Consider the following 26,284-nt stretch of genomic DNA (forward strand, 5'->3'; position numbering starts at 1 on the left):
ACCAAAACGAGGATACTGAACATAATCTGGGGAAATTACGAAAAGTGTATTGGCATTGAAAAAAGAAAGTAAAAAAAAAGCTAAAATATGTTTGAAAAGCTCAAGGAAATATATTTTCCTAAAGCCAAGAAGTCTAAGTTATAAAAAAAAAAAAATGTGTAATGAGTTACATGACCCGTACAGCACAGATTTTTCATGAAGCGTCCCCTGTCTACAACGCCAAAACTGCACGCTTTGGAATTCCCTGCTTTTTTTGTGGCAGACAAATAAAGAGATTTCGCTTTGTTAATTGGTATGGTGGAAATATTTTTCAACTACATGTACATGTAATTAAGTACTCCAAATTTACCATTTTTTCCCAGTCCAAAGTTTGTTTGCTAAGGACTACCGAAGTGTGACATTTAAAACTGGAAAATGAAGTGCAAACGAATGGAGTACGCGCGCGTGTTGGTTCACGGGCTGAATCAGGCGCTTAATGACTTTAACACATATTTTGTGTGTGTGACGTATTCACTTTGGTTAACTCCATTGGTTACAACATGTTCATGAACGGGAGCAAGCCACCTTACAATTTTCTGGCATCTATAAATTTAGTATCCATTTCATCTTAAGTGGAGTCAGGGAACCAGACTACCTTAACATTTTTGTTTTTCTTAGTTTTCTCAGCTTTTTGAACACAAAACCTCAACCATGTCTGTGAAATAATATTTGATCTATTGCAATATACTAACCCTTCAAATAAATCAATTCTGAAACTACAGCCAAAGTCAATGATGTACATTCCCTTTAATATGTATTGTATTAAAATATGGAAAATATAAGTATATTAATGTATTAATATACTTTACAGTACAATAAATTATTTTGTTAAAAAAAAGCATCTTTTACGGTGTGATAAATTTCAGTAAATGTTCTTTGTACACATACAAGTTATTTCTGGCTTGATGACGTCAATATACAAAAATGGGAAGTAAATACTGTATTTACCTGTGTACTCCATCTCACCAATTATCTTTGCCGGGACGTGGAGGGTGACGGAGCAGGGAGCTGCGCTACCCGCTGGTTCATAAATGCTCCCTTTTTATGTCGAAGGATTTGTCCCAACAGGCCCTTGAAACTATTGACTGTTTTCAGTCAGATAGCTTCAGGAGGTAAACTGTTCCATGTCTATGATTCTCTGAGAAAAGCTGAATTTCCGGATGTGTTTGTAGATCTTGAATTGATGTCCCTACTTGTTGAGTTGCCGAAGGAGAAGAAATCACATGCCCTTAGTCGCTGCATGCCCTTCACAATTTTGAAGACCTCAATCAGATCTCTTCTGAAACGACAAGTCTGAAGGCTTGTGAGTGAGACCCAGCCTGTCCAGCCTCTGTTCGTACGGTAGGGGGCCTAAGTGTTGGAGCTCTGGAATTATCTTTGTGAAGCGACGCACAACTCTTTCCAGGACATCTACGTCTTTCTGTAACTATAGTCTCCATTGCCTGCATGGGAATTTGCTCAAAATGGGGCCAGATGAGTGACTTGTACAACTTCAGCATGATGCTTGCATTTTTGCATGAGAAGGTACGCTTGACCAAACCAAGGATACGATTGGCTTTGGAAGCTGCTGCTCCAACTTGCTTGCTGACACTAAGAGACTGATGAATTATTACTCCTACATGTAGGTCCTTTTCTTGTGATATAGATTGGACTGGATCACCCCCATGAAGTAGTCAAGATTTCGGTGCCCGAGAGAAAGACATTTACATTTCTCAGCATTAAACAACAAATGCCACTCCGAAGACCAATGATGCATGATATTAAGATCCTCTTGTAGGTTGTTAGCTTCCATTGCAGATAAAACCTTACGAAACACTTTTGTGTCATCTGCAAACTTTAACAAGTGACTGTCAACTTCCTGGCCGATGTTGTTGATGTAGATGATGAACACTGTTGGCCTAGGACAGAGCCCTGTGGTAACCCACTTTTCACTCAACTCCAGTTGGAGCTGCAACTGTTGATTATCACACGCTGTTGACGGTCAGACAACCACGTTTCAATCCATCTCAGGACATTAGATGAGATACCTTGGGCTTGGATCGTCTTGACAAGATGAACATGAGGGACCTTGTCAAACGCTTTACAGAAGTCAAGGTAAAGAATATCAACCGGGTTGCCTTCATCTACATCATTTGATATTTCCACCTAAAATATCAACAGATTAGTGAGACATGATCGACCGTTTGTGAACCCATGCTGAGACTGGATCCTTGATCAACTTGAAATCATTACATGTAAGATGGTCGCAGGCGCGTTTCTAGAGCCGATATTTTTTAAGGGTCTAACAGGATGGATCCAGAATTATTTCCAGGGAGTCATGCTGAAATGTAGACCAGTTATTTTCTCCGGACGCTTAGACCGCCAAAAATCAGGGGGGGGGGGGGGGGGGGGTTGGCTCGCGCCATATTTTCAATGGGGAGCGCTCATAAAATCCTATAACCAGGCACACACTGCACACAACTGTATATTAACTTAAAGTGTACAAATGCACCCTTCTTACGACTATTTATTTTAATAGGGGAGACCGTTCGCTTGTATGTCACATTCTTACATTTTGCTAGTGCAATTTTTTTATGGATTTTTTTTTTTGGGGGGGGGCTAGACAAAATAAACGTAAGCCCCCCCAACCCCCCTAGCCCCTAAGACTCCATAACCTTACTCAATTGTGATGTCAGGCTAACTGGTCGACAATTGGATTTACAACTCCTGGAACCCTTTTTAAACAACAGGGCTGCATCAACATGGCACTTCAGAACTTTTGAGGCTCTCGTTGAAGTTAAGCAACGTACTATGTTTAAAAACATGCAAAATATAAGTGTTTGTATTCATAACACCTAACATCCACTTTGATGATGTCACAGTATTTGGAAGCAAAAGGTGAACATTGTAATAGATCTATATCGCTATTTGGGCTACGAAGATATCAATATATATGAGATGGATTGGCATTTAAAAAAAACAGGGCCTCCTCCTTCCTTTTTTTTCAAAAGGAAAGATGCTAAACTGTTTCTTTTTTTCTTTGGCCTAATATTGATATGGTCTCCATCACTGTCATTTTACTAATAGGCAAATTTTAGAAGAAAAATTATCAAAAATCTCACCTATTTCTGCGACTATAGAAATCACAATTAACATACCTTTTTCTCTTGCGAAAATCATGGATTGCTTGGTCTCAATCAAAAGAATGTTCTTTTTTCAACAATATTGACCCTCTATTGTTGAAAAGTGTACACCTCATGATGGATTTAATGACCCCAAAAGAAAACAGAAAACTAAATAAATTTTTTTTTTCAAATAAAGCTCACAGGGAACTGACTTGAAGATGAATTTTCAAAGGATATTTTCTACAACTTTTTCTTGGAAAGTAGACAAACCAAGCTTGCAGGAGCAGTTTTTTTTTTAAACTGCACTTGGATTTATTTATCAAGGATTGAAGTTTTGAGAAATAGAAGTATCATTTTCCTCTATTTTGTGATGGAAATTTGAGTTCCCCTCTGTTACGGTTCTTATGCTTCAAAGATTTTGTTTTTGGTTGACTATGAGGTCTTGTGTCGTTCCTATCCACCACTACAAATTTTCAAACCAAAAGATGAAACATCAGTCTTGCACCATTTTGAAAAAAAAAGATGATGAAATGTCCTGTCTGTCACAAAAACACATGTAAAACTTGTTTAGTTTTTACATGAAAAGATCTTTGTTCAAATTTGAATTATCTATCAAGGTGACTTCACCTAGACAGTAAAATGAAAATATCCTTTGAAGTATAGTCGATCTCATATTTCATTCATCTCAAACTCTGTCCTGTCTGTCACATGTTACCCATTTGTTAAGTATTTTTGTCCCGTCTGTCACAATGTTTCAATCACCAAGGTAAAAAAGTTGAACATACATTTTTGTAGACTCTTTGGGTTTTTAATATACTAATGTACATGTCCTTAAAAATAATAAATGCTTGTGCCTACATTTTATTCAGGACATAAAAATGTCATATTTTGCCCATTTGCTATATTTTTGTCCTGTCTGTCGCATTATTTTCAATCACCTGTTAAAAAAAATAGAACATACATTTTTGGAGACTCTTCTGGTTTTTAATATGCTATACATGCACATGTACATATGCACATGTACATGTCCTCAAAATAATAAATGCTTGTTCCTACATTTATTCAGCATATAAAAATGTCCCGTCTGTCACATCCCGTCTTTCACAACATTAATGAGTCTGTCATTTCCAGTTCTCTGTTTTGAATTACTAAGTAAAGTGTTTACTGATTATTGGCATAAAAGTGATTAATTTTAAAAGAAAAAAAAGTTTAATTTAACAGGGGAACAGAACTTTTTTCAACGAAAATCATATTCAAAATGTGGAGTGTAATTTCTGTCCTGTATGTCACGCTTTCACTTTTTCACTTATAATATACAGCCACTGAATCCCCTTGTTTCATGGATTGTTTTTTAATTTGAAATATAGAGTGTTTACGTGACTTCATACGTAACTTAGGTAGGCCTTTGAGAAAAATGGTAGTGTAAATCTGTACTGTCCGTCACGCCGGAATTGGCCAGATCATACACTGCTAAAAAATTATTTCCTTACATTTCTTAATACACATGTATAAAATATAGTTTGTGTTTTAAGAAATATTTTCTTGTGTCACTCCCAAGAAAGTGTTCTTTGAAATTTTTTTTTTCTAGTTTAAGAATACCATTTTAATGTTTTCTTGAAAACATTATCCTGACGTCACAAGTTATAGAGCTCCCTTCTTTGTTAAACTGTCAATAAAAACAATTGTTAGAAGTTTTGAATTCCCATGAAGCAACACTATTGTGAATAAACATTAAGGGACGTAAAATTATTCAGAACAGAAAATGATTGCTGTGACCCATTTTAAACATTACCCATATGGGATACAATATAATATATTTGCACTTTTACAGATTTGGGATGATGATTTACATATGTAAGTACTGTATATTTAAATTCATCATGACAAGAAATGCAGTGGTCTATAATTATTGTCGATAAAATCTGTTCCTTAGAAATTTAAGTGTGGTGTCTCAAAAAATGTGTTGTTCTTTTTCAAGAAAATTGTACCTGTTTTGAACAGTTTGCATTTAAATACAGCCATTCTTTTAAGCAAACCCCTCATTTCTACATCCTGTCTCCTTTTTGTTCTTTGTATTAACAGCAAGGTAGCAGTCAGCCGGCCGGGGAGCCAGCCAGCCAGCCAGTCGGGGAGCCAGCCAGCCGGGGAGGGAGCCGGGGAGCCAGCCAGCCAGCCAGCCAGCCAGCTGGCTGGAAACAAGTCAGCTAGATGTGTTCACTAAGGTAGGACTAACCCTTTGTTTCAGCCATTAGCGCTCAAATTGAGCCAGTGAACACCCAAGACCCAGGATCTCAAGACCCAAGTACAGTTTGCAAGTGGAGTCGTTCGATGGATTTCTCAGAGTGAGCCAGATTTTTCTTGTTCCCGTTCCATTATTGTGTGTACAACTGAAACCACCCTTGAGAAATGTAATTGCAAATCTTCTACGACATCTCTCATGAGTAGGGTTTACACTTTATAAACCTCTAAAGTACGGTTGAAAACAAATCAAAATTTTCATATGCTTTCAGAAAAAAAATTAACTCTCACTTTTCTCTTGTAGTGTGAGCATATTTTGTTTTGAGGATTGAAAAATAATCGTCATATAAAAAAAATGTATTGGAATTCTATTTTCACCGTAAGAATTTGACATTAATTTGACAAAAAATTAACTCTCACTTTTCTCTTGTAATGTGAGCATATTTTGTTTTGAGGATTGAAAAATAATCGTCATATAAAAAAAATGTATTGGAATGCTATTTTCACCGTAAGAATTTGACATAACATTTTTCCAGTGTGGTTCAGATAGGTGTTGTGTCCATGTGGGTTCAGTCATGTGGTTGCTAAGGCAAAGCTTCTGCCGTTGTGAAGCAAAGCTAATCTACTTAAGTACTTAGACGCTATAGCAGAGCAGTGAAATTCATGCACCACAAAAAAATCATGGCCTTTGGAACGTTGTGTTTCTTATGCAAAGTATGATTGAAAAGTTAAATGATAATGGAAGAAGAAATTCTTAGCTTCATGTCAGTAAAAATATTGCCGTTTTCATGGATGCCAAAACGTCAATACTGGTGACTGGTATAGCTGACCTTCGAAAACTTCCCCAAATCTCTGTATCTTTTTCTCTAGGAATTTCTCAAAATTGTTATTTCGCGAGAAGTTGAACACTTATATCATCTAAGTATATTCCGAATTTCAGCTTAATATGTTGTTGCAAACGCTAGTGCTACAATTTGAACCAACCATCTCCATGGAAAATATCGACGATGATTTCTGCCAACCCAAGTAACATGCATCGTTCAGCAAAGCTCCTTAGGTGCTACGGTTGACCGATTTTGGCCAAGCCACGCAATTTCGTATTGTAGATTAGCATATTCATCAGTGTCTCTCTGCGTGTTTTGGCACGAGTCTCGGTATCAACCAATGGAAGCTGGCGAAAAGGGTGATATTTATCAATTAACTCGTGAAGGAGGCTTTTCTCAAAATTTTGCTGCACACCATAATGATTAATATTCGTGAGGCTTGAAAAGAACAGCTGTTACAAACGACAGTGTTACAATTCTCAATGATGCACGTACTTAGCCAGGACTATTTATCCAATTTTAACGAAAGTTATGAACACATCACAACGATTTTTAGCACATACTTGGATCATTATGAGTAAGGTAAGCCCTGAAAGTTTCATGAAGATACGGTTTTCGAAACGGGAGAAATCAATTTTCAAGGATGAAATGTTGTGTAACCTTAGAAATCGCCCTTGGCAACCACATGACTGGGTTGGTGGTGGTGCATGTATGTGTTTTGGGGTGGTGGTTTTTCCACAGGTCGTCGGCTCAAATTGAGCATGTGTCATCGGCTCAAATTGAGCGTATGCTGCAAACACTCCAGGATCAAGATGGATTATGGGATCTGTATATCCCTACATCCAAACGCAACACCAGCAGGACTATGGGATCATCTATATCCCCGTGTCCATCTAGGGGTGGATCTTGGGTGGCAATCGTGGGGGGGGGGGGGGGGGGGGAATCTACTCCATGGGAAGCAAAATTTGATAATTTTTGGCCTCAGTACTATTAGTGGGAAACTTGCCCCCTGGATCTGCCCCTGCTGCAAGGCTCCAATAATTTTTACTTAATTAGCTTGTGCACTGCCTTTTTATGGCATAAACATTCTTTAGAAGTAAACCCCTCATTTTAGACTGTCATCTTCGAATCGATAGCAAGACAACAATCAGCCAAGCCAGCCGGGGAGCCAGCCAGCCAGCCAGCCATCGGAAAATCGTTTTTTTTTTAAAATAAATTGGATCACCAATTAGTGAAATGAAAATTTCACTCCCTAAATAGGGTTTTTTTTTTAGTTCAGGGGATCTGCTATATCCCGCTGAAAACTTATAAGGCTATGGGATCTCCTATATCCCTATGCCGTTAGGGCTTAGGGTGGTGCGGCGGTATCGATTACTAATTGGAGTCTGACTGGGTGCTTCAATTGAGGTGCGGCGAAAATCCAGCACAGATTCAAGGGGCGAGTTGCGTCCGCGTGGTAGGTCCGCCTTCCACGTGGGGCGTGGGTCCTACGCAGCGGCCTGGAAACCCTAGGATGCCGTGCCATAAAGGAGCAGGTAGTGCGTCCCTCTTTATAGGGGCGTGGCCCTGTATTCACAGCCGGCAAACGCTGCTACTTCCTATCAGACCGCATGAACCCGTAAGGGGGATGGACTTAGGGGGGCACGCATATAGGTTAGGGTGCTTTCCTGGTCCTTCGGGGCTGGGCGGGCGGACCGGACAGTCGATAACTGTGTCTGGCCCTCCGGGGCCTACCTTTTATCCAGCAATGGGCCTGACGATACTGAAAGCGTGTTGGGGCTGGTATCCTGGGACCTTCTCGTGGTGGCCCTGTTTAAACAGACCTTACCAGGATATTTGACCTGCTCAGTGAACAGGAATCAGTTAATCACAATTTGAATTCGTCATTGTTGGATTAACTTAAAAAAAAAAAAAAAAAATCTGTTTTCTAATAACAAAAGATATAAATCTCTGAACACTATACCATTTTGGTCCAAATTTGGCATTTCCATTTCATCCTATTTGAAACCCATTTGAAAAATTGCTCCAAAAAGTTGTTTTCAGTAATTCTGAATCATGTTCACTGCGCGGATCACATCAATTCATATTTTATTTCCAAAAAGGATGGAAGATTAGGGGCTGATTGCCTTAAAACACCAAAAACTTTAATAAAAAAAAATTCAATTCCATGACAAGAGGAAGTTTTGCGAAAAGAAATTCAAATTTGCAGTCAAAATCCAATAAGATCTTATTAGCGATGAGATAACTGTGCTTCAGTTTTAAAAAATGAAATATTAAGAACATGGGAAAAAATAACCGGAAAAGAAATATTTGCAAAAGGAATTGAATTAAGAAAGAACATTAATTGTTGCTTTGAAAAAAAAAACATGCTTGGATCATTGTGCCAATTGGTGCACTCTTGAATATGGAATAGGGTTTGGTGTTGAAATAAAAAAGGATAAACAGTGCAAGAGAACTACCTAGAGTTGAAGAACATCTATCAAACATCACCGCAGAATTGTTTTTAATTTAAAAGACGATTCTGGTTAAAACATTTGGTAAAATTGTTGTATTTATTTATCTATTTCTTGAGGTAAATTTCATCTGACAGCACAAATGCTGGAGGCAGATGGCATCAGAGTCTAGAGAAAATTGTCTAATCAAAACTGAGCAGAGTGAACATCTTAGTGGTAAGCATAAGAATGAACAAACTTCTTTTTAACCTGGCTGATTTAATTAACAACTTTCCAAACCTAAAATCTAAATCCAATGTTTTACCACCAAAATTAGATCCTCCCAAGCTTACTTTTCTCCAAAAAAAGCCTCTTAAAAAAACAAAAAGAAATTAGCGCTTGAGAACCACACCTTGCCTTAATGTGTAAGAAAATACAATGTAGTATATTGCAACTGTTAATTTGCATTGCTGATATTTCTTGATTTATTTTTGTATTTTCAGCAGGTGTACTGACTACGAAAAGGCAAAATTATGGAGACCTTGGAACAAGATTGTATGTTTACTGAGGTAACTATTCTCAGTTGTTGTTGAATTATTGACTGAAGCAATCTTAATGAGACAATTTTCACTTGTGACTCGTTCTTGCAAAACCTGAAGGTTCTTGTAGGCCAAGGCAAGTAAAACACTAGTGCACTTTAGACCATGGAAATGGTGTATAACTGCTCAAAATGTTTGTTTAATCAATTTTGATACAGTTGCATTTCTACACTGGATGGGGTGTTTTGCAAATGAATTTTCTAAAATTGCAGGAAGCAACCAAATTTTCATTTGTTTTTGAGACCTTTCAATAATGTATTTCCTTAAAATAATGTCTTTCCAATATATCTCTGGCAAACAGTTGAATTGACACATCTAGATTCAATTTCAATATGGGAAAAAGTGCTACAGATATTTTATTATAAATGATACTTAAAAACCGTTTGCGTTCTTTTCTTGAAGGTTTTCCGAAGACGTCTTCTGGCAGAAACATCTTGGAGGACATTGGCCAAGAAGAAGGTACAAACTACATGAGGCTACAACATGAAGCTTCACTCTAACCTATGATGTCTACTTTTGGAAATTTTTCATTTCTCTCAAAATGCTTCTCAATTTGGAAAGGCCTTTGTCTATAAAACTAGGAAACAGTCAAAATCAGGCACAACTGAACCCCCCCCCCCCAATGTTATCATCTTTGCCCAAATATTCAAAACTGATTGGTAATGAGTGATATTAAATGTTTGACCACAAATCTCGGTAAAATGTAAAGTTAACCCCTTGTCATTTTTTGGCCAATTTTGCGTAATGAAAGTGAAATTGCTGCAAACTCACAGTGAAGATGCTCAACCTGAAGCACGTTTCTACACGTCTCCTGGATAGATAGGACAAAATCAATCAGTAATGAAATGTTTCTTCAAAAATCATTTACTTTTGTGCAATACATTCAAGTTGTTTATTGATGAATACTTAATGAATCTCCTCTTGCATCAACAGGGATTTCCGTGTCGTTTGTAAGAAAGTAACCCTTTGATCAATTTAGTGGAAAATGTAAGGTTAACCCCTTGCTATTTATAATTAAATTTTGCTACAAATCGCCTTGTCTTTATTTTAACCTGATATCAGAGGTGTCCTTGCTCACGTTTTGTAACCTTTGGAAAAGGCACTTTATAAATTATTATTACCTGTTGAAGATAAACATGTTTTTCTTCTCCAATATCTGATTAATTCAGAGATTCAATAAAACAAATATGATGAAAAAACAAGTATATTTTATACTGATATTCATTTGGCGTATTCTGAATGACAAGTTTGTTTCGTCAAAGTTACTTGTATGACATTCTTAATTCTTTTACCAACGGAAGTTGAAAACAAGTTTACTTATTGGTGTGTCAGAAGTTGAGTTATGCTACAAAACATGTACTTGTCCGTGTAAAATTTAAATCTACCTATTTTTATCCGACTTTATTTAATGAGTAAGATATTGAATAACAGCTGTTGAACTGTTTTTATTTAATGTTGAGAAACAAGTACTGGAATAAATACAGTAAAACTGATTTAAAGCCAATCTTTGGAGTCTTTATTATGAATGAATAATACAGTGAATTTAGCTCAAGGGGTGGTTGGGTTGAAAGACTTGGACACTGTTGATTGCCCTGGGAACAAGGTTTATGCCCTGGGAATGAGGTTAAAAGCCCTGGGAACAAGGTTGATACCCTGGGAAGGAGGTTAACAGCCCTGGGAACAAGGTTGATGCCCTGGGAAGGAGGTTAACAGCCCTGGGAACAAGGTTGATGCCCTGGGAAGGAGGTTAATAGCCCTGGGAACAAGGTTGATGCCACTGGGGATGAGGATGAAATATACTCACTAGAATATACAAACTCAAATCAATCATTTATTTGTACCATAACGCTTGTATAAACCAGATAAAGAATTTAAAAAACGGTTATCTTGCATTAATAAGTATTTCTAAGTTGTTTGCAGAAAAGTCAATTTTTGGCCCAATTTAACAAAAAATGTAAGGTTAACCCCTTGCAATTTTTTTCAATTTTGGCCGAAAAATAAAGTTACATAAAATTACACTAAAGATACCCAAGGGTCCCTTAAAGGGAATATACAACATTTGCAAACATCGAAAAATAAAACTACCAAGTTTTTACAAAATACCTTACCAAATGTCGGTAAAAATGTAAGGCTAACCCCTTGTTTTTTTTTCAATTGTGGCCAAAAAATAAAGTTGCTTAAAAATTACACGAAAGATGCCCAAGGGTCCCTTAAACACATTCCTACACATTTCCTGGCCAAAAAGTGCCATTTAGAAGAAAGAATGCATCAATATTTTAAGCAAAATAAGTCCAAAATGATAATTTTTGACCAAAAACTGGATTATTTTTGCCCAATTTCTCAAAATTCTCGATGTTTGAATACTGAAATGTGCTCCTGGTGCATCAAAAGGTATTTCTGAGTCGTTTAGAGAAAAGTCAATTTTTGGCCAAATTTCAGTAAAAATGTAAGGCTAACCCCTTGTTTTTTTTCAATTTTGGCCAAAAAATAAAGTTGCTTAAAAATTACACGAAAGATGCCCAAGGGTCCCTTAAACACACTCCTACACATTTCCTGGACAAAAAGTGCCATTTAGAAGAAAGAATGCATCACTATTTTAAGCAAAATGAGTCCAAAATGATAATTTTTGACCAAAAACTGGATTATTTTTGCCCAATTTCTCAAAATTCTCAAAGTTTGAATACTGAAATGTGTTCCTGGTGCATCAATAGGTATTTCTGAGTCGTTTAGAGAAAAGTCAATTTTTGGCCAAATTTCAGTAAAAATGTAAGGCTAACCCCTTGTTTTTTTATCAATTTTGGCCAAAAAATAAAGTTGCTTAAAAATTACACGAAAGATGCCTAAGGGTCCCTTAAACACATTCCTACACATTTCCTGGACAAAAAGTGCCATTAAGAAGAAAGAATGCATCAATATTTTAAGCAAAATAAGTCCAAAATGATAATTTTTGACCAAAAACTGGATTATTTTTGCCCAATTTCTCAAAATTCTCAATGTTTGAATACTGAAATGTGTTCCTGGTGCATCAAGAGGTATTTCTGAGTCGTTTAGAGAAAAGTCAATTTTTGGCCAAATTTCAGTAAAAATGTAAGGCTAACCCCTTGTTTTTTTTTCAATTTTGGCCAAAAAATAAAGTTGCTTAAAAATTACACGAAAGATGCCCAAGGGTCCCTTAAACACATTCCTACACATTTCCTGGACAAAAAGTGCCATTTAGAAGAAAGAATGCATCAATATTTTAAGCAAAATAAGTCCAAAATGATAATTTTTGACCAAAAACTGGATTATTTTTGCCCAATTTCTCAAAATTCTCGATGTTTGAATACTGAAATGTGCTCCTGGTGCATCAAAAGGTATTTCTGAGTCGTTTAGAGAAAAGTCAATTTTTGGCCAAATTTCAGTAAAAATGTAAGGCTAACCCCTTGTTTTTTTATCAATTTTGGCCAAAAAATAAAGTTGCTTAAAAATTACACGAAAGATGCCTAAGGGTCCCTTAAACACATTCCTACACATTTCCTGGACAAAAAGTGCCATTTAGAAGAAAGAATGCATCAATATTTTAAGCAAAATAAGTCCAAAATGATAATTTTTGACCAAAAACTGGATTATTTTTGCCCAATTTCTCAAAATTCTCGATGTTTGAATACTGAAATGTGCTCCTGGTGCATCAAAAGGTATTTCTGAGTCGTTTAGAGAAAAGCCAATTTTTGGCCAAATTTCAGTAAAAATGTAAGGCTAACCCCCTTGTTTTTTTTTTCAATTTTGGCCAAAAAATAAAGTTGCTTAAAAATTACACGAAAGATGCCCAAGGGTCCCTTAAACACACTCCTACACATTTCCTGGACAAAAAGTGCCATTTAGAAGAAAGAATGCATCAATATTTTAAGCAAAATAAGTCCAAAATGATAATTTTTGACCAAAAACTGGATTATTTTTGCCCAATTTTCTCAAAATTCTCAATGTTTGAATACTGAAATGTGTTCCTGGTGCATCAAGAGGTATTTCTGAGTCGTTTAGAGAAAAGTCAATTTTTGGCTAAATGTCGGTAAAAATGTAAGGCTAACTAACCCCTTGTTTTTTTTTTCAATTTTGGCCAAAAAATAAACTTGCTTAAAAACTACACGAAAGATGCCCAAGGGTCCCTTAAACACATTCCTACACATTTCCTGGACAAAAAGTGCCATTTAGAAGAAAGAATGCATCAATATTTTAAGCAAAATAAGTCCAAAATGATAATTTTTGACCAAAAACTGGATTATTTTTGCCCAATTTCTCAAAATTCTCGATGTTTGAATACTGAAATGTGCTCCTGGTGCATCAAAAGGTATTTCTGAGTCGTTTAGAGAAAAGTCAATTTTTGGCCAAATTTCAGTAAAAATGTAAGGCTAACCCCTTGTTTTTTTTTCAATTTTGGCCAAAAAATAAAGTTGCTTAAAAATTACACGAAAGATGCCCAAGGGTCCCTTAAACACACTCCTACACATTTCCTGGACAAAAAGTGCCATTTAGAAGAAAGAATGCATCAATATTTTAAGCAAAATAAGTCCAAAATGATAATTTTTGACCAAAAACTGGATTATTTTTGCCCAATTTCTCAAAATTCTCAATGTTTGAATACTGAAATGTGTTCCTGGTGCATCAATAGGTATTTCTGAGTCGTTTAGAGAAAAGTCAATTTTTGGCCAAATTTCAGTAAAAATGTAAGGCTAACCCCTTGTTTTTTTTTCAATTTTGGCCAAAAAATAAAGTTGCTTAAAAATTACACGAAAGATGCCCAAGGGTCCCTTAAACACATTCCTACACATTTCCTGGACAAAAAGTGCCATTTAGAAGAAAGAATGCATCAATATTTTAAGCAAAATGAGTCCAAAATGATAATTTTTGACCAAAAACTGGATTATTTTTGCCCAATTTCTCAAAATTCTCAATGTTTGAATACTGAAATGTGTTCCTGGTGCATCAATAGGTATTTCTGAGTCGTTTAGAGAAAAGTCAATTTTTGGCCAAATTTCAGTAAAAATGTAAGGCTAACCCCTTGTTTTTTTATCAATTTTGGCCAAAAAATAAAGTTGCTTAAAAATTACACGAAAGATGCCTAAGGGTCCCTTAAACACATTCCTACACATTTCCTGGACAAAAAGTGCCATTTAGAAGAAAGAATGCATCAATATTTTAAGCAAAATAAGTCCAAAATGATAATTTTTGACCAAAAACTGGATTATTTTTGCCCAATTTCTCAAAATTCTCGATGTTTGAATACTGAAATGTGCTCCTGGTGCATCAAAAGGTATTTCTGAGTCGTTTAGAGAAAAGTCAATTTTTGGCCAAATTTCAGTAAAAATGTAAGGCTAACCCCTTGTTTTTTTTTCAATTTTGGCCAAAAAATAAAGTTGCTTAAAAATTACACGAAAGATGCCCAAGGGTCCCTTAAACACACTCCTACACATTTCCTGGACAAAAAGTGCCATTTAGAAGAGGAATGCATCAATATTTTAAGAAAAATAAGTCCAAAATGATAATTTTTGACCAAAAACTGGATTATTTTTGCCCAATTTCTCAAAATTCTCAATGTTTGAATACTGAAATGTGTTCCTGGTGCATCAAGAGGTATTTCTGAGTCGTTTAGAGAAAAGTCAATTTTTGGCCAAATTTCAGTAAAAATGTAAGGCTAACCCCTTGTTTTTTTTTTCAATTTTGGCCAAAAAATAAAGTTGCTTAAAAATTACACGAAAGATGCCTAAGGGTCCCTTAAACACATTCCTACACATTTCCTGGACAAAAAGTGCCATTAAGAAGAAAGAATGCATCAATATTTTAAGCAAAATAAGTCCAAAATGATAATTTTTGACCAAAAACTGGATTATTTTTGCCCAATTTCTCAAAATTCTCGATGTTTGAATACTGAAATGTGCTCCTGGTGCATCAAAAGGTATTTCTGAGTCGTTTAGAGAAAAGTCAATTTTTGGCCAAATTTCAGTAAAAATGTAAGGCTAACCCCTTGTTTTTTTTTCAATTTTGGCCAAAAAATAAAGTTGCTTAAAAATTACACGAAAGATGCCCAAGGGTCCCTTAAACACATTCCTACACATTTCCTGGACAAAAAGTGCCATTTAGAAGAAAGAATGCATCACTATTTTAAGCAAAATGAGTCCAAAATGATAATTTTTGACCAAAAACTGGATTATTTTTGCCCAATTTCTCAAAATTATCAATGTTTGAATACTGAAATGTGTTCCTGGTGCATCAATAGGTATTTCTGAGTCTTTTAGAGAAAAGTCAATTTTTGGCCAAATTTCAGTAAAAATGTAAGGCTAACCCCTTGTTTTTTTTTCAATTTTGGCCAAAAAATAAAGTTGCTTAAAAATTACACGAAAGATGCCCAAGGGTCCCTTAAACACATTCCTACACATTTCCTGGACAAAAAGTGCCATTTAGAAGAAAGAATACATCAATATTTTAAGCAAAATAAGTCCAAAATGATAATTTTTGACCAAAAACTGGATTATTTTTGCCCAATTTCTCAAAATTCTCAATGTTTGAATACTGAAATGTGTTCCTGGTGCATCAAGAGGTATTTCTGAGTCGTTTAGAGAAAAGTCAATTTTTGGCCAAATGTCGGTAAAAATGTAAGGCTAACCCCTTGTTTTTTTTTCAATTTTGGCCAAAAAATAAAGTTGCTTAAAAATTACACGAAAGATGCCCAAGGGTCCCTTAAACACATTCCTACACATTTCCTGGACAAAAAGTGCCATTTAGAAGAAAGAATGCATCAATATTTTAAGCAAAATGAGTCCAAAATGATAATTTTTGACCAAAAACTGGATTATTTTTGCCCAATTTCTCAAAATTCTCAATGTTTGAATACTGAAATGTGTTCCTGGTGCATCAATAGGTATTTCTGAGTCGTTTAGAGAAAAGTCAATTTTTGGCCAAATTTCAGTAAAAATGTAAGGCTAACCCCTTGTTTTTTTATCAATTTTGGCCAAAAAATAAAGTTGCTTAAAAATTACACGAAAGATGCCTAAGGGTCCCTTAAACACATTCCTACACATTTCCTGGACAAAAAGTGCCATTTAGAAGAAAGAATGCATCAATATTTTAAGCAAAATAAGTCCAAAATGATAATTTTTGACCAAAAACTGGATTATTTTTGCCCAATTTCTCAAAATTCTCGATGTTTGAATACTGAAATGTGCTCCTGGTGCATCAAAAGGTATTTCTGAGTCGTTTAGAGAAAAGTCAATTTTTGGCCAAATTTCAGTAAAAATGTAAGGCTAACCCCTTGTTTTTTTTTCAATTTTGGCCAAAAAATAAAGTTGCTTAAAAATTACACGAAAGATGCCCAAGGGTCCCTTAAACACACTCCTACACATTTCCTGGACAAAAAGTGCCATTTAGAAGAGGAATGCATCAATATTTTAAGAAAAATAAGTCCAAAATGATAATTTTTGACCAAAAACTGGATTATTTTTGCCCAATTTCTCAAAATTCTCAATGTTTGAATACTGAAATGTGTTCCTGGTGCATCAAGAGGTATTTCTGAGTCTTTTAGAGAAAAGTCAATTTTTGGCCAAATTTCAGTAAAAATGTAAGGCTAACCCCTTGTTTTTTTTTCAATTTTGGCCAAAAAATAAAGTTGCTTAAAAATTACACGAAAGATGCCCAAGGGTCCCTTAAACACATTCCTACACATTTCCTGGACAAAAAGTGCCATTTAGAAGAAAGAATACATCAATATTTTAAGCAAAATAAGTCCAAAATGATAATTTTTGACCAAAAACTGGATTATTTTTGCCCAATTTCTCAAAATTCTCAATGTTTGAATACTGAAATGTGTTCCTGGTGCATCAAGAGGTATTTCTGAGTCGTTTAGAGAAAAGTCAATTTTTGGCCAAATGTCGGTAAAAATGTAAGGCTAACCCCTTGTTTTTTTTTCAATTTTGGCCAAAAAATAAAGTTGCTTAAAAATTACACGAAAGATGCCCAAGGGTCCCTTAAACACATTCCTACACATTTCCTGGACAAAAAGTGCCATTTAGAAGAAAGAATGCATCAATATTTTAAGCAAAATAAGTCCAAAATGATAATTTTTGACCAAAAACTGGATTATTTTTGCCCAATTTCTCAAAATTCTCAATGTTTGAATACTGAATGTGTTCCTGGTGCATCAAGAGGTATTTCTGAGTCGTTTACAGAAAAGTCATTTTTGGGCCAAATTTCAGTAAAAATGTAAGGCTAACCCCTTGTTTTTTTTTTCAATTTTGGCCAAAAAAAAGTTGCTCAAAAATTACACGAAAGACACCCAAGGGTCCCTTAAAAACATTCTTACACATTTTCTGGACAAAAAGTGCCATTTCAAAGAAAGAATGCATCAATATTTTAAGCAAAATAAGTCATAAATGATAATTTTTGACCAAAAACTGGATTATTTTTGCCCAATTTCTCAAAATTCTCAATGTTTGAATACTGAAATGTGTTCCTGGTGCATCAAGAGGCATTTCTGAGTCGTTTAGAGAAGAAAAAACCCCATTTCCTATTGAGAAATAATTTGCTTAATTTAGTGATGTCAAAATAGAAACAATAATCTCCATGTGCGTGCAACTGGTAAGCACAATTCAAAACGTACCATGACAATGGCATCTAGGTTCCATCTGAGAGTTTCGCCTTTTTGACAATATGGTACGTGGGTCTTAGCTGCTGTAGTCGTCTCTTCTTGGCTTCCTTCTTGTTCTGATGCTTCTTCTCTTTAGGTTTTGCTGCTTGGACTGGATCAGCAACAGCCTGAACATGAGAGGGGGGGGGAGGAGAACAAGACAATCAATGAATGAGGAAAACAGAGGAAAGGGGCAAAATCTGACTTAATCTTACGTCATGCAAGAGCGTTTTGGTAAGACATATGTGTCAACACACAGAACAATGAATACAACCAAACTGACCTTCACAAATTTTCAACAGTGTTTCTGTGTAACAGCTTTGTCATTCCCAAGTCTGATAGTTTTCTGCATCATTTAAAAGTTGAATTTAAATCACTTATTGAAAATTATTGCTGTGCTCTTTATTCTTCACAGTTCACAATTCACTTGGTTACAGTTTATTTGAATAGCTTGTGACTTGACTTGAGTCTGGATGACTTGTGATGACATGTGATGACTTGTGATGACTTGTGATGACTTGTGATGACTTGTGATGACTTGTGATGACTTATGATAACTTGTGATGACTTGATATGACTTATGGTGACTTTAATATCATCATATTAAAGTCCTCACAAGTCTAGAGTCCCTTAAACACGTTCTTACATGTTTCCTGGACAAAAAGTGCCAGTCCAAAGAAATAATGCATAAATTGATATGACTTGTGACTGACTCGATTACAGCTCCTAGGAAAAGTGACTCTAATTTACCTGTAGCGCCCTCTGTTGTTTGCTTTGGATTCTGGTCTGTGTGATGACCCTTTGGACGTCAGCATAAGCATGAGAGAATGTCTCCAATCCCACAAGGCCCTTGATGAGATCCAATGCTTCCTGACAAAGCTGACGAAGATCGTTGTCTGGTGGAGAAATCAAGACAAGAAAGTCTGATTACTAAAAACCAATCAAGAAAAGCATCGCTGTAGATCCAGAAAACAACAATCGTACTTGTTCATTCACAATGAGAGTAATAACAAGAAGTATCAGTTTCTTTATCAGTCTCAGTGAATTGACACGAACTGTGCTATACATGATATCAGAAACTACTTCTAAAAGATTTAATCAGTGGCTTCTAAAATTTCAATTCATAATTTACACAGATCTCACTTTTTTTTTATGGTTCAACACCTTATCAAATACAACAAAATCCCTGAATGCATAGTGAATAATATAGTAAAATATTTTTAATGGTATAATTTTAATTTCTCCTTTAAAATATAAGAACTCAAAAGGCTGCTGAAGCTGCATTTCAAACTGTAAATGAATATTCAAATCCGACAAGGCAAACCATCTGATGTAATCGAACATTCAGAATGAAACCGTGCTAAAATTGACATTTTTCCAGCTTTTGTATTCACAAATCATGCTTCTTACTGTTTCTGTTTGACATTGTTCATTGTTTAAAATATTCCCTCAAAAACTAGTTCAGTAGAAGTGTTCACACAATAGATGTGTCTCACCTGCGTGTGACTTTTGATCACCGATCTCCCGACACATCGGCTTCATCATTAGCTTCAGATAACTGGGCAATCTGTCTCCTCCTACATCCATTGCCATGGCAGCAAGCCACTTGACAACACAAGTCTGTCTCAGAGTCTGTTTGGGTGTCTTGGCTGCCTCTGAGGCAGCGATGCGACACATCCTCCTCAAGAACCAAGTCAAGTCAGCGGGGCTCGGAGTCCGACGTCCAAGTCCTTGTTTGTCCGTGTTGGTGGTATTCTGCTCTGCAGAGAGCTTGGGAGTCCTTTCATCATTTTCATCATCGTTTTCATCTTCACTGTCCGATCTCTCCTCCATTTGGTAAATCTAAGTTTTATCCGGATACAAACGGTGATGACCTTGGATGACTTTTCCAAGGAACACAAGATTTCTCACAACCTGAAATGAATTCAGTCATCAGAATAATTCAATTATCATAATATTGTCAAAACACAAAACTGTCATAAACTAACCAGGTATCTTGTTAATAAAAATGTGAAGACTCAAGAATCTACCTTCTTGGGCTGCAAACATTTCATGTTTTAATGAAAATTGACACGAATTGGATAAATGTCACATCAAAATCACAATGGTCCAAGACATAATGTCGAGTCAATCATAATTTAGGTTACATGTCAATCACAAGTGAGTTCACGCATAAGACCAAAAGAACAATAAACCTAAATTACAATGCAAGTGCCCAAATTTGACTGAGAATTAGGCAGAAATATGCTCTCAAGTGCTTATGCTTGCAGTAGATAAATCTTAATGATTTCTTACCTGATCTCCAAGATCTTTGTTCAGCAAGGCCAACTGAAGCTGCTTGCAAAATGTAAAGACTAACTCCCTGACGATTTCCTGTCCATGGTTCAATGGATACTCCACCGCCTCCACTTTACCTGTGACTCCGCCCCTTTCTTTATCAGCCTTCCTCTTGCGTTTTGTCTTCTTCCCCATCCGATTCTCATTGGCCGAGGTGTTAGTAGTCTAGGTACCAGACGCAGCTTTCAGCATGGTCCTGGCAATGATGTCTGGTTGTTTTGAAGCAAACAGGTCTCCAAAGAGCTGGGCCGAAACCAGACGCACCCAGGAGTGCGGATGGAGAAGATGAGATTGGATGGATCTGAAGAAATCAGAAAAGATCAAATTATTTCAAAGTGAATGAATTTTTGGTTTATCCGTTGAGTTGGCATTGGGGTTTTGACTAAAACCCTCTGCACTGGTTAGTAGAATACTGGGGTTTCAGTTTTAGTCAAATAAACTTACGACTACTTGTTACATTTAGTTTGTTTTTCAACAGCTTTTAGAAGGGTGCAAATAAATATAAATGACAAAATTTATTCAGATTCAGACAACCTAGAAAAACTATTCTGATTGTTTTTGCAGGTTCCACTAGCCAAGCTAACCAGTGCTGGCATTTACTACTGCTTTATCTCACTCCAAATCTTACCCCAGATTGCATTCAGGGTGTCTGTGTACGCCTTGTTGCCGATGATCGAACAGTGTTTAATCATCTTGGCTAACGCTGATAGCAAGTTGAACAACATGTGATCTGTATGTCTCTCCTCCATAGATGTAACATCTGTCTCCATTGCAGACATGCCATCCTGAGCAAGGACAAAATAAAGAGAAATTCATCATCGTAACCATTTTGTTAGGGGGGGGGGGTAGGGAGGTTGACGGGAAACAGTGTGGGACCAATGATTCTTACAAGCGGCGCCAACTCATCAATTTCAAGAAGTGTTGAACCCTTACTCTACTTCAGCCTCCAAAAATAAATATTCACTTGAAGAGAATGCCCAATTCCACCTGTTTCCAGGGTGAGCTTTACTATGTGGGTGAATAGCCACATGGCAAGCAATGTCAAGGCAATCGTCTGCTAAGCCCACGCCTACCTTCTGCAACCCATCTGGTTTGATATGTTCCTGCATCTGAGGAAGTATGTCATCCAACCGTCGCTGGAAACCTGCCTCCTCGGCATCGACAAAGATGCCACAAAGCTGTGAGGAAAGACGCTGATGGGCTGGTTTGTCGTCATGGAGCCAGTGGGTTGCCATGGTGAAGAGTTCGTCTCTCTTCTCTACCCATAACTGGAAACCAAAACAAATGACAAAAACAAAACATAAAAAGTAGGCCAAGAATTATGATAGGCCAGTGAAATAAATAATAATCTGTATTCAATTTCTTCCAAATGATTAAAAACCTGGCTATTTCTGACACAATTTGAGGAGAAAAATTTACACTGGTTGCTCTGAAGTTAATTTCCATTCAATGGACAATTCTTTTGTAGGTTGAGGTAGCTTGCTCCAGTGGTAACTCTATTGTCTGAATGGTGCCCTATCTAATGACTTCATGAGTGAAAAAATAAAAATTCTACACTGTATGGCATTCCAATTTTTATAATTTTTTTTGACATAATTAAAACATTTTTTCTTTACCTTCTGCAGCAATGACCTGATGGCCAATGCAGTGATCTTGCGACATTTAGCTGATTCATCGTTGACTAGTCTTGTTGCCATCGGAATAAAAAACATTCCTGCATACGTCTCCAGTGTTTTCTGTATCAATAACACCAAAATGTAGGTAGATCTAAAAATCAAAGAATGTTTTTCAGTATTAAATTGTTTTAACTGATGCTCAGAGTATTAAACTCCAAATGTTAACAAAAATTGTTGAGCATTATCTTATTAATTATATTCAATATCCTAAGATAATAGGGAGGTTTCGCAAGTGAACGGATACGCTTACACTTACGTTTAGCTATCCGTATCCGTTTTTTACTTACGTGTAGCGAGCGAGATATGCGTGTCGTCTGCACGTTTAGCGGATAGTGAGTGGCGTATGACGTCATACGTGCAGACGACACGCATATCTCGCTCGCTACACGTAAGTAAAAAACGGATACGGATAGCTAAACGTAAGTGTAAGCGTATCCGTTCGCTTGCGAAACCTCCCTAATATTCCATTGTTTAGGTAATAGTATCACACCTCTGAGTTATGGAACATTAATTTAATATGAAACTTACAAGTCTAAATATGATGAATTGAGCTCATCAATAGAAAATTCCCCAAAAAGGAGGATTTCTGACCTGTGGGAATGATGAGAAGATAGTGGCCAGCATCTCCAGCGAGGATTCACGGCCAGTCTCAAGGTCAAAGTTCAACTGTCTGACATAGAACTCTAGGTGGCGCTTCAGTTTGTTCCCAAGAGGGTAGTCCAGAAGGAAATTCAGTACAACCTGTGAAAGAAGAAACATGCAAGAAATATTGCTGGTTTGTGCAAAAGTGCAAAACATCAGAGTGCAAAATCAAAACATTAGATTTTGCTTACTTTTAAACTTATATTTTTTTGAGGTCTTTAGAATTAGACAGTCATTTTCAAATATTTCTTATTTCTCATCAATTTATGTCCACACTCCTTATTTAAAAACAACGACTAGATAAATGTCCAATAAATAATTGCAATCACAAAGATATAACCGCCAGTCAATTCAAAAGTATAGTCAAAAGGTTCATTTGAAAAGCTTGTGATGGGACTGGATGACTTGTGAAGACTTATGACAGACTCAACTACAGCCTTGCCCCAAAACTGTAAACATTCAAAAATCTATCTTACAATTCTTGAAATCTTACGTATGGTTAGGGTGGAACATTCTTGGTACAAAGAAAAGCTTGAAATCCTACTTATGCTCAGTCTTTACTATACCTGTCTGCATTGTAATCTGACTGAAGGACTCTCTGATGTAATCGATAGCTGAGCAACCTTCTTCATCACATCGTGCATCTCGGGTACAATCAACTTCCTCGACCGAATAGCCTGATGAAAACAAAACAGAATTGATTTTCAGGTGAATAAAGCTACTAGACAGAAGTGTGATTTGAACCTGCAACCTTCAAATACTGCACAGGTGTTTGACAGACTGAGCTATCAAGCCCTCAGTTTGCATTCTCTCAGGTGAGGAAAGTACCGCTATGGCAGTCTTAATGCCTCAGCATCATAGTAGGTGAGGCTGTGATCTCATTTTAAGAGAAGGATATTCTTGGACCATGCTTCTTTTTGTGAGTGCATAAGACGACCTTCTTCATGCCAAGAATAGAAAGCCAGGTGTTAACCATTTACCTTGAGTAGACCGAATGCCGTGGCTTGTCTGGTGTGATCATGCATGTCTTCCTCTGCGTAGGTCAGTAGAACCTGTAGTTGTTTCTCATCGATCATGTGTTGCTTCACATCACGGACTAGCACTGTGACAGCCTACAAACAATGACAAGTCAATCACAAGTCAGTCACAAGTCAGTCACAAATAGAACACAAGTCAATCACAAGTCAATTGCAAGTGTATCACAAGTAAAGCACATGTCAAATACAGTACACGTAAATCACTAGTCAACCATGAGTCAATCATGGATGAATTTCAAGTCAAGCACAAGCCAATCACATAGCAATTAAAATTTTAACACAAGTTTATCACAAGTCAATCACAAGATGATTATCTTATGATTGACTTGTGAAAGAAGTAAAAAACAAGTCAATCACACATGTCAATCACAAGTCAAGCAGTCTTAAGTCAAGTCACAAGCTTTTCCAATAATTTGCAACATCAGGCATTCCTTTCTCACTGTTAATCCCCTAAACTTGAGACAAGTCTTGTGAGAGACTCAACTACAACTCTAAATTCAATTTATATTTATTCCATTCATTCTGCTAGAATAACATGGCTTTATAATTAATTTCTGATTTGAGGTTTTAAATGAACGATATCAAAAACATATGTTTCGTTCATCTGACCTTGAAACAGCTGACGACGATGTCAAAGTTAGCTCCTTTTGCTGCTCCCGCCATCGCGTGGGTGTGCAGGATTTTGAAGAGTATCTTCGTCAATCTGAATGCACTTTTGCTGATGGAGGGCAGAGGGTATCGTAGCATCCATGTGATGCAACGGAGGGCCACTACTGTCACCTAGACAAAGGATGCCATGGATGTCAGAAGAATGAAAAAAGATGAGTTCTGAGGCTCAGATGTGTTCTACCTTTAAAATATGAGAACAAGCAGACAATTGTATGCTGTCTTCTATGAAACTGTTGGACATTTTTACACGTCCATAAAAAATATTTCACATATCGGCAATGAGAAACGGTTGTTGAAGGCATCGTTTGGTCTAGAGAAGCAAGTATGGAGATGTGAGTTTGCAATTACTACCGTATCGATTCTCTAGTTGGAGAGCTAAATGCAGAAGAACCAGGGTTAAATGAAAAGAACTGGGTTCTAAATGAAGATCTGAGATGAGCAGGATTTAACTGACCTTGGTATATTTGGAAGTGAGTGAGTCCATGAGGATGGGAATAAATGGATCCAACATCCGAAGGTGTTGCTGGTTAGATGGAGACAGCTTGGATCGCTTCAGATTCATGTGCAACAACTGAAGTCAAATGCAAAAAGGACAAGTTACTTGCTATCAATAATTGTTTTCAAAGAAGGACCATGACACTACACATGCAAAATAAATTATCTGAACCATCAGTAACACACAGTTGAAAATCATACATTATATCAGAAGTGAAAATAATGAACTAATGTTAGCATACCAGTTTATTCCTAATCACACATTTTTAAACTGATTTTCCAATCGACCGTGAAAACAAACATGATTTTATAAACATTGTAAGGACTTTTAAGTACAAAATGAAATGAATACACATTTCTGTTCAAGTGCCAGCTCAAATTTACTTCATCATAAGCCAATAAAAATTGTTATGAAGTTTTTCGAGGTGGGTAGTCTTACCTGCAATCCAAACTCAACAATGAGGTGCATGTTGGTCTTTTTGCTGACTTTGGGTGCGACTCCGCCCTTCTTGGGGGTTGGTGGGAGGAGATAACAGCTTTCTGGGCCAGCCCGGGGGTCCGGTGGTTTGGTCTTGGCCTTGTCACTGTCAAATGCAAAAACAATTCCAGAAAATCGTTACAAACCAACATATATTTTGTGACGTAAATGAGTAAGAAAAATTCTTCATAAAGTGATTCTCATTCTTGAGACGCTTGATTGGGACAAGGGAAATGTTCCTTAGTATGTAGGATTAAATTTTTGGACTCCAAAAAAAGGTTACAAAGTAAATATTACAAAAAAGGCATTCAATGTTCAATTATATAAGGTGTTTATTTTCAATTAATGTTTACTTCATTAACAGTGATGAGCAGAGGTTTGTGTCATGTTCTGAGAACAATCAACGCTTCATACCTGTCACTGGGGTTGAGGAATGGAATGGTCTCTGTTGCCAGTCCGTGAATATAGATCAACATAGCATCCACAGTAATGCCTGGATTGGCTATCCAGTGCATCTCAAGGGAGCTCTGGTCTGAGTCCGTACCATCCCTGTGAAGTATCAGCAAGGTATACATGCAGTGATGTACTTGGTGCGGTCCTTCTCCTGGGCCGTATAGTGCTTCTCAAGAGAGCTCTGGTCCGAGCCGAGTCTGTTCTAGCCGTGAGAAGCAGTCCTTCTCCTGGGCCTTATACTGTGCTTCTATAGTGCTTCTCAAGAGAGCTCTCTGATGTGAAGTGAGCTGGTAGATCTGCCATCACCTGGTCAAGAAAATTGAATATTGTCAATTTGAGAAAAAATGTTTGATACTGATTGAGACATTTACTTGTATTCATTATTAGCTACATGTATCCTGCAAACTCGAGTGGAACAACCCAGCAGGCACCGACCGTCAGACTGACGTTGTATAATGGTTGTTTTATGGTCGCAACGTCGGATCAACCATACATAACCGAAAATCAACGTTGTTTTAGTCGACCAAAAGCCGACGTTGTCATTATAACGTCTGCCAGACGTTGCTTTAGTGTCGACAATTTAACGTCAGAATTTAACGTAACAACAA

At 36.7% G+C, this 26,284-nt stretch overlaps 1 protein-coding gene and 1 long non-coding RNA gene across 2 annotated transcripts; one reads left to right on the plus strand and one right to left on the minus strand.

Moving 5' to 3' along the window:
* The first annotated feature begins 7,413 nt into the window (after positions 1-7,413).
* Positions 7,414-10,740, plus strand: LOC119718797. The gene is made up of 3 exons (XR_005269847.1): positions 7,414-8,874; positions 9,141-9,206; positions 9,639-10,740. It is a non-coding gene; the product is annotated as an uncharacterized LOC119718797 (long non-coding RNA).
* Positions 10,741-17,985: 7,245 nt separating this feature from the next.
* On the minus strand, positions 17,986-25,900 carry LOC119745885 (small subunit processome component 20 homolog). Its single transcript, XM_038222540.1, has 15 exons — positions 25,875-25,900; positions 25,638-25,762; positions 25,185-25,329; positions 24,705-24,821; positions 24,191-24,361; positions 23,525-23,656; positions 23,111-23,221; positions 22,494-22,643; positions 21,843-21,962; positions 21,300-21,494; positions 20,855-21,011; positions 20,185-20,527; positions 19,386-19,803; positions 18,640-18,785; positions 17,986-18,017 (listed from the first exon to the last, which is right to left on the minus strand). The coding sequence occupies exons 2-12, from the start codon at positions 25,736-25,738 to the stop codon at positions 20,412-20,414; spliced, it is 1,515 nt and encodes a 504-aa protein (XP_038078468.1). The 5' UTR covers positions 25,739-25,762; positions 25,875-25,900; the 3' UTR covers positions 17,986-18,017; positions 18,640-18,785; positions 19,386-19,803; positions 20,185-20,411.
* Positions 25,901-26,284: the final 384 nt, after the last annotated feature.

Source organism: Patiria miniata, unplaced genomic scaffold, assembly GCF_015706575.1.
Source record: "Patiria miniata isolate m_02_andy unplaced genomic scaffold, ASM1570657v1 HiC_scaffold_7, whole genome shotgun sequence".
NCBI classification, from domain to species: Eukaryota; Metazoa; Echinodermata; class Asteroidea; order Valvatida; family Asterinidae; genus Patiria; species Patiria miniata.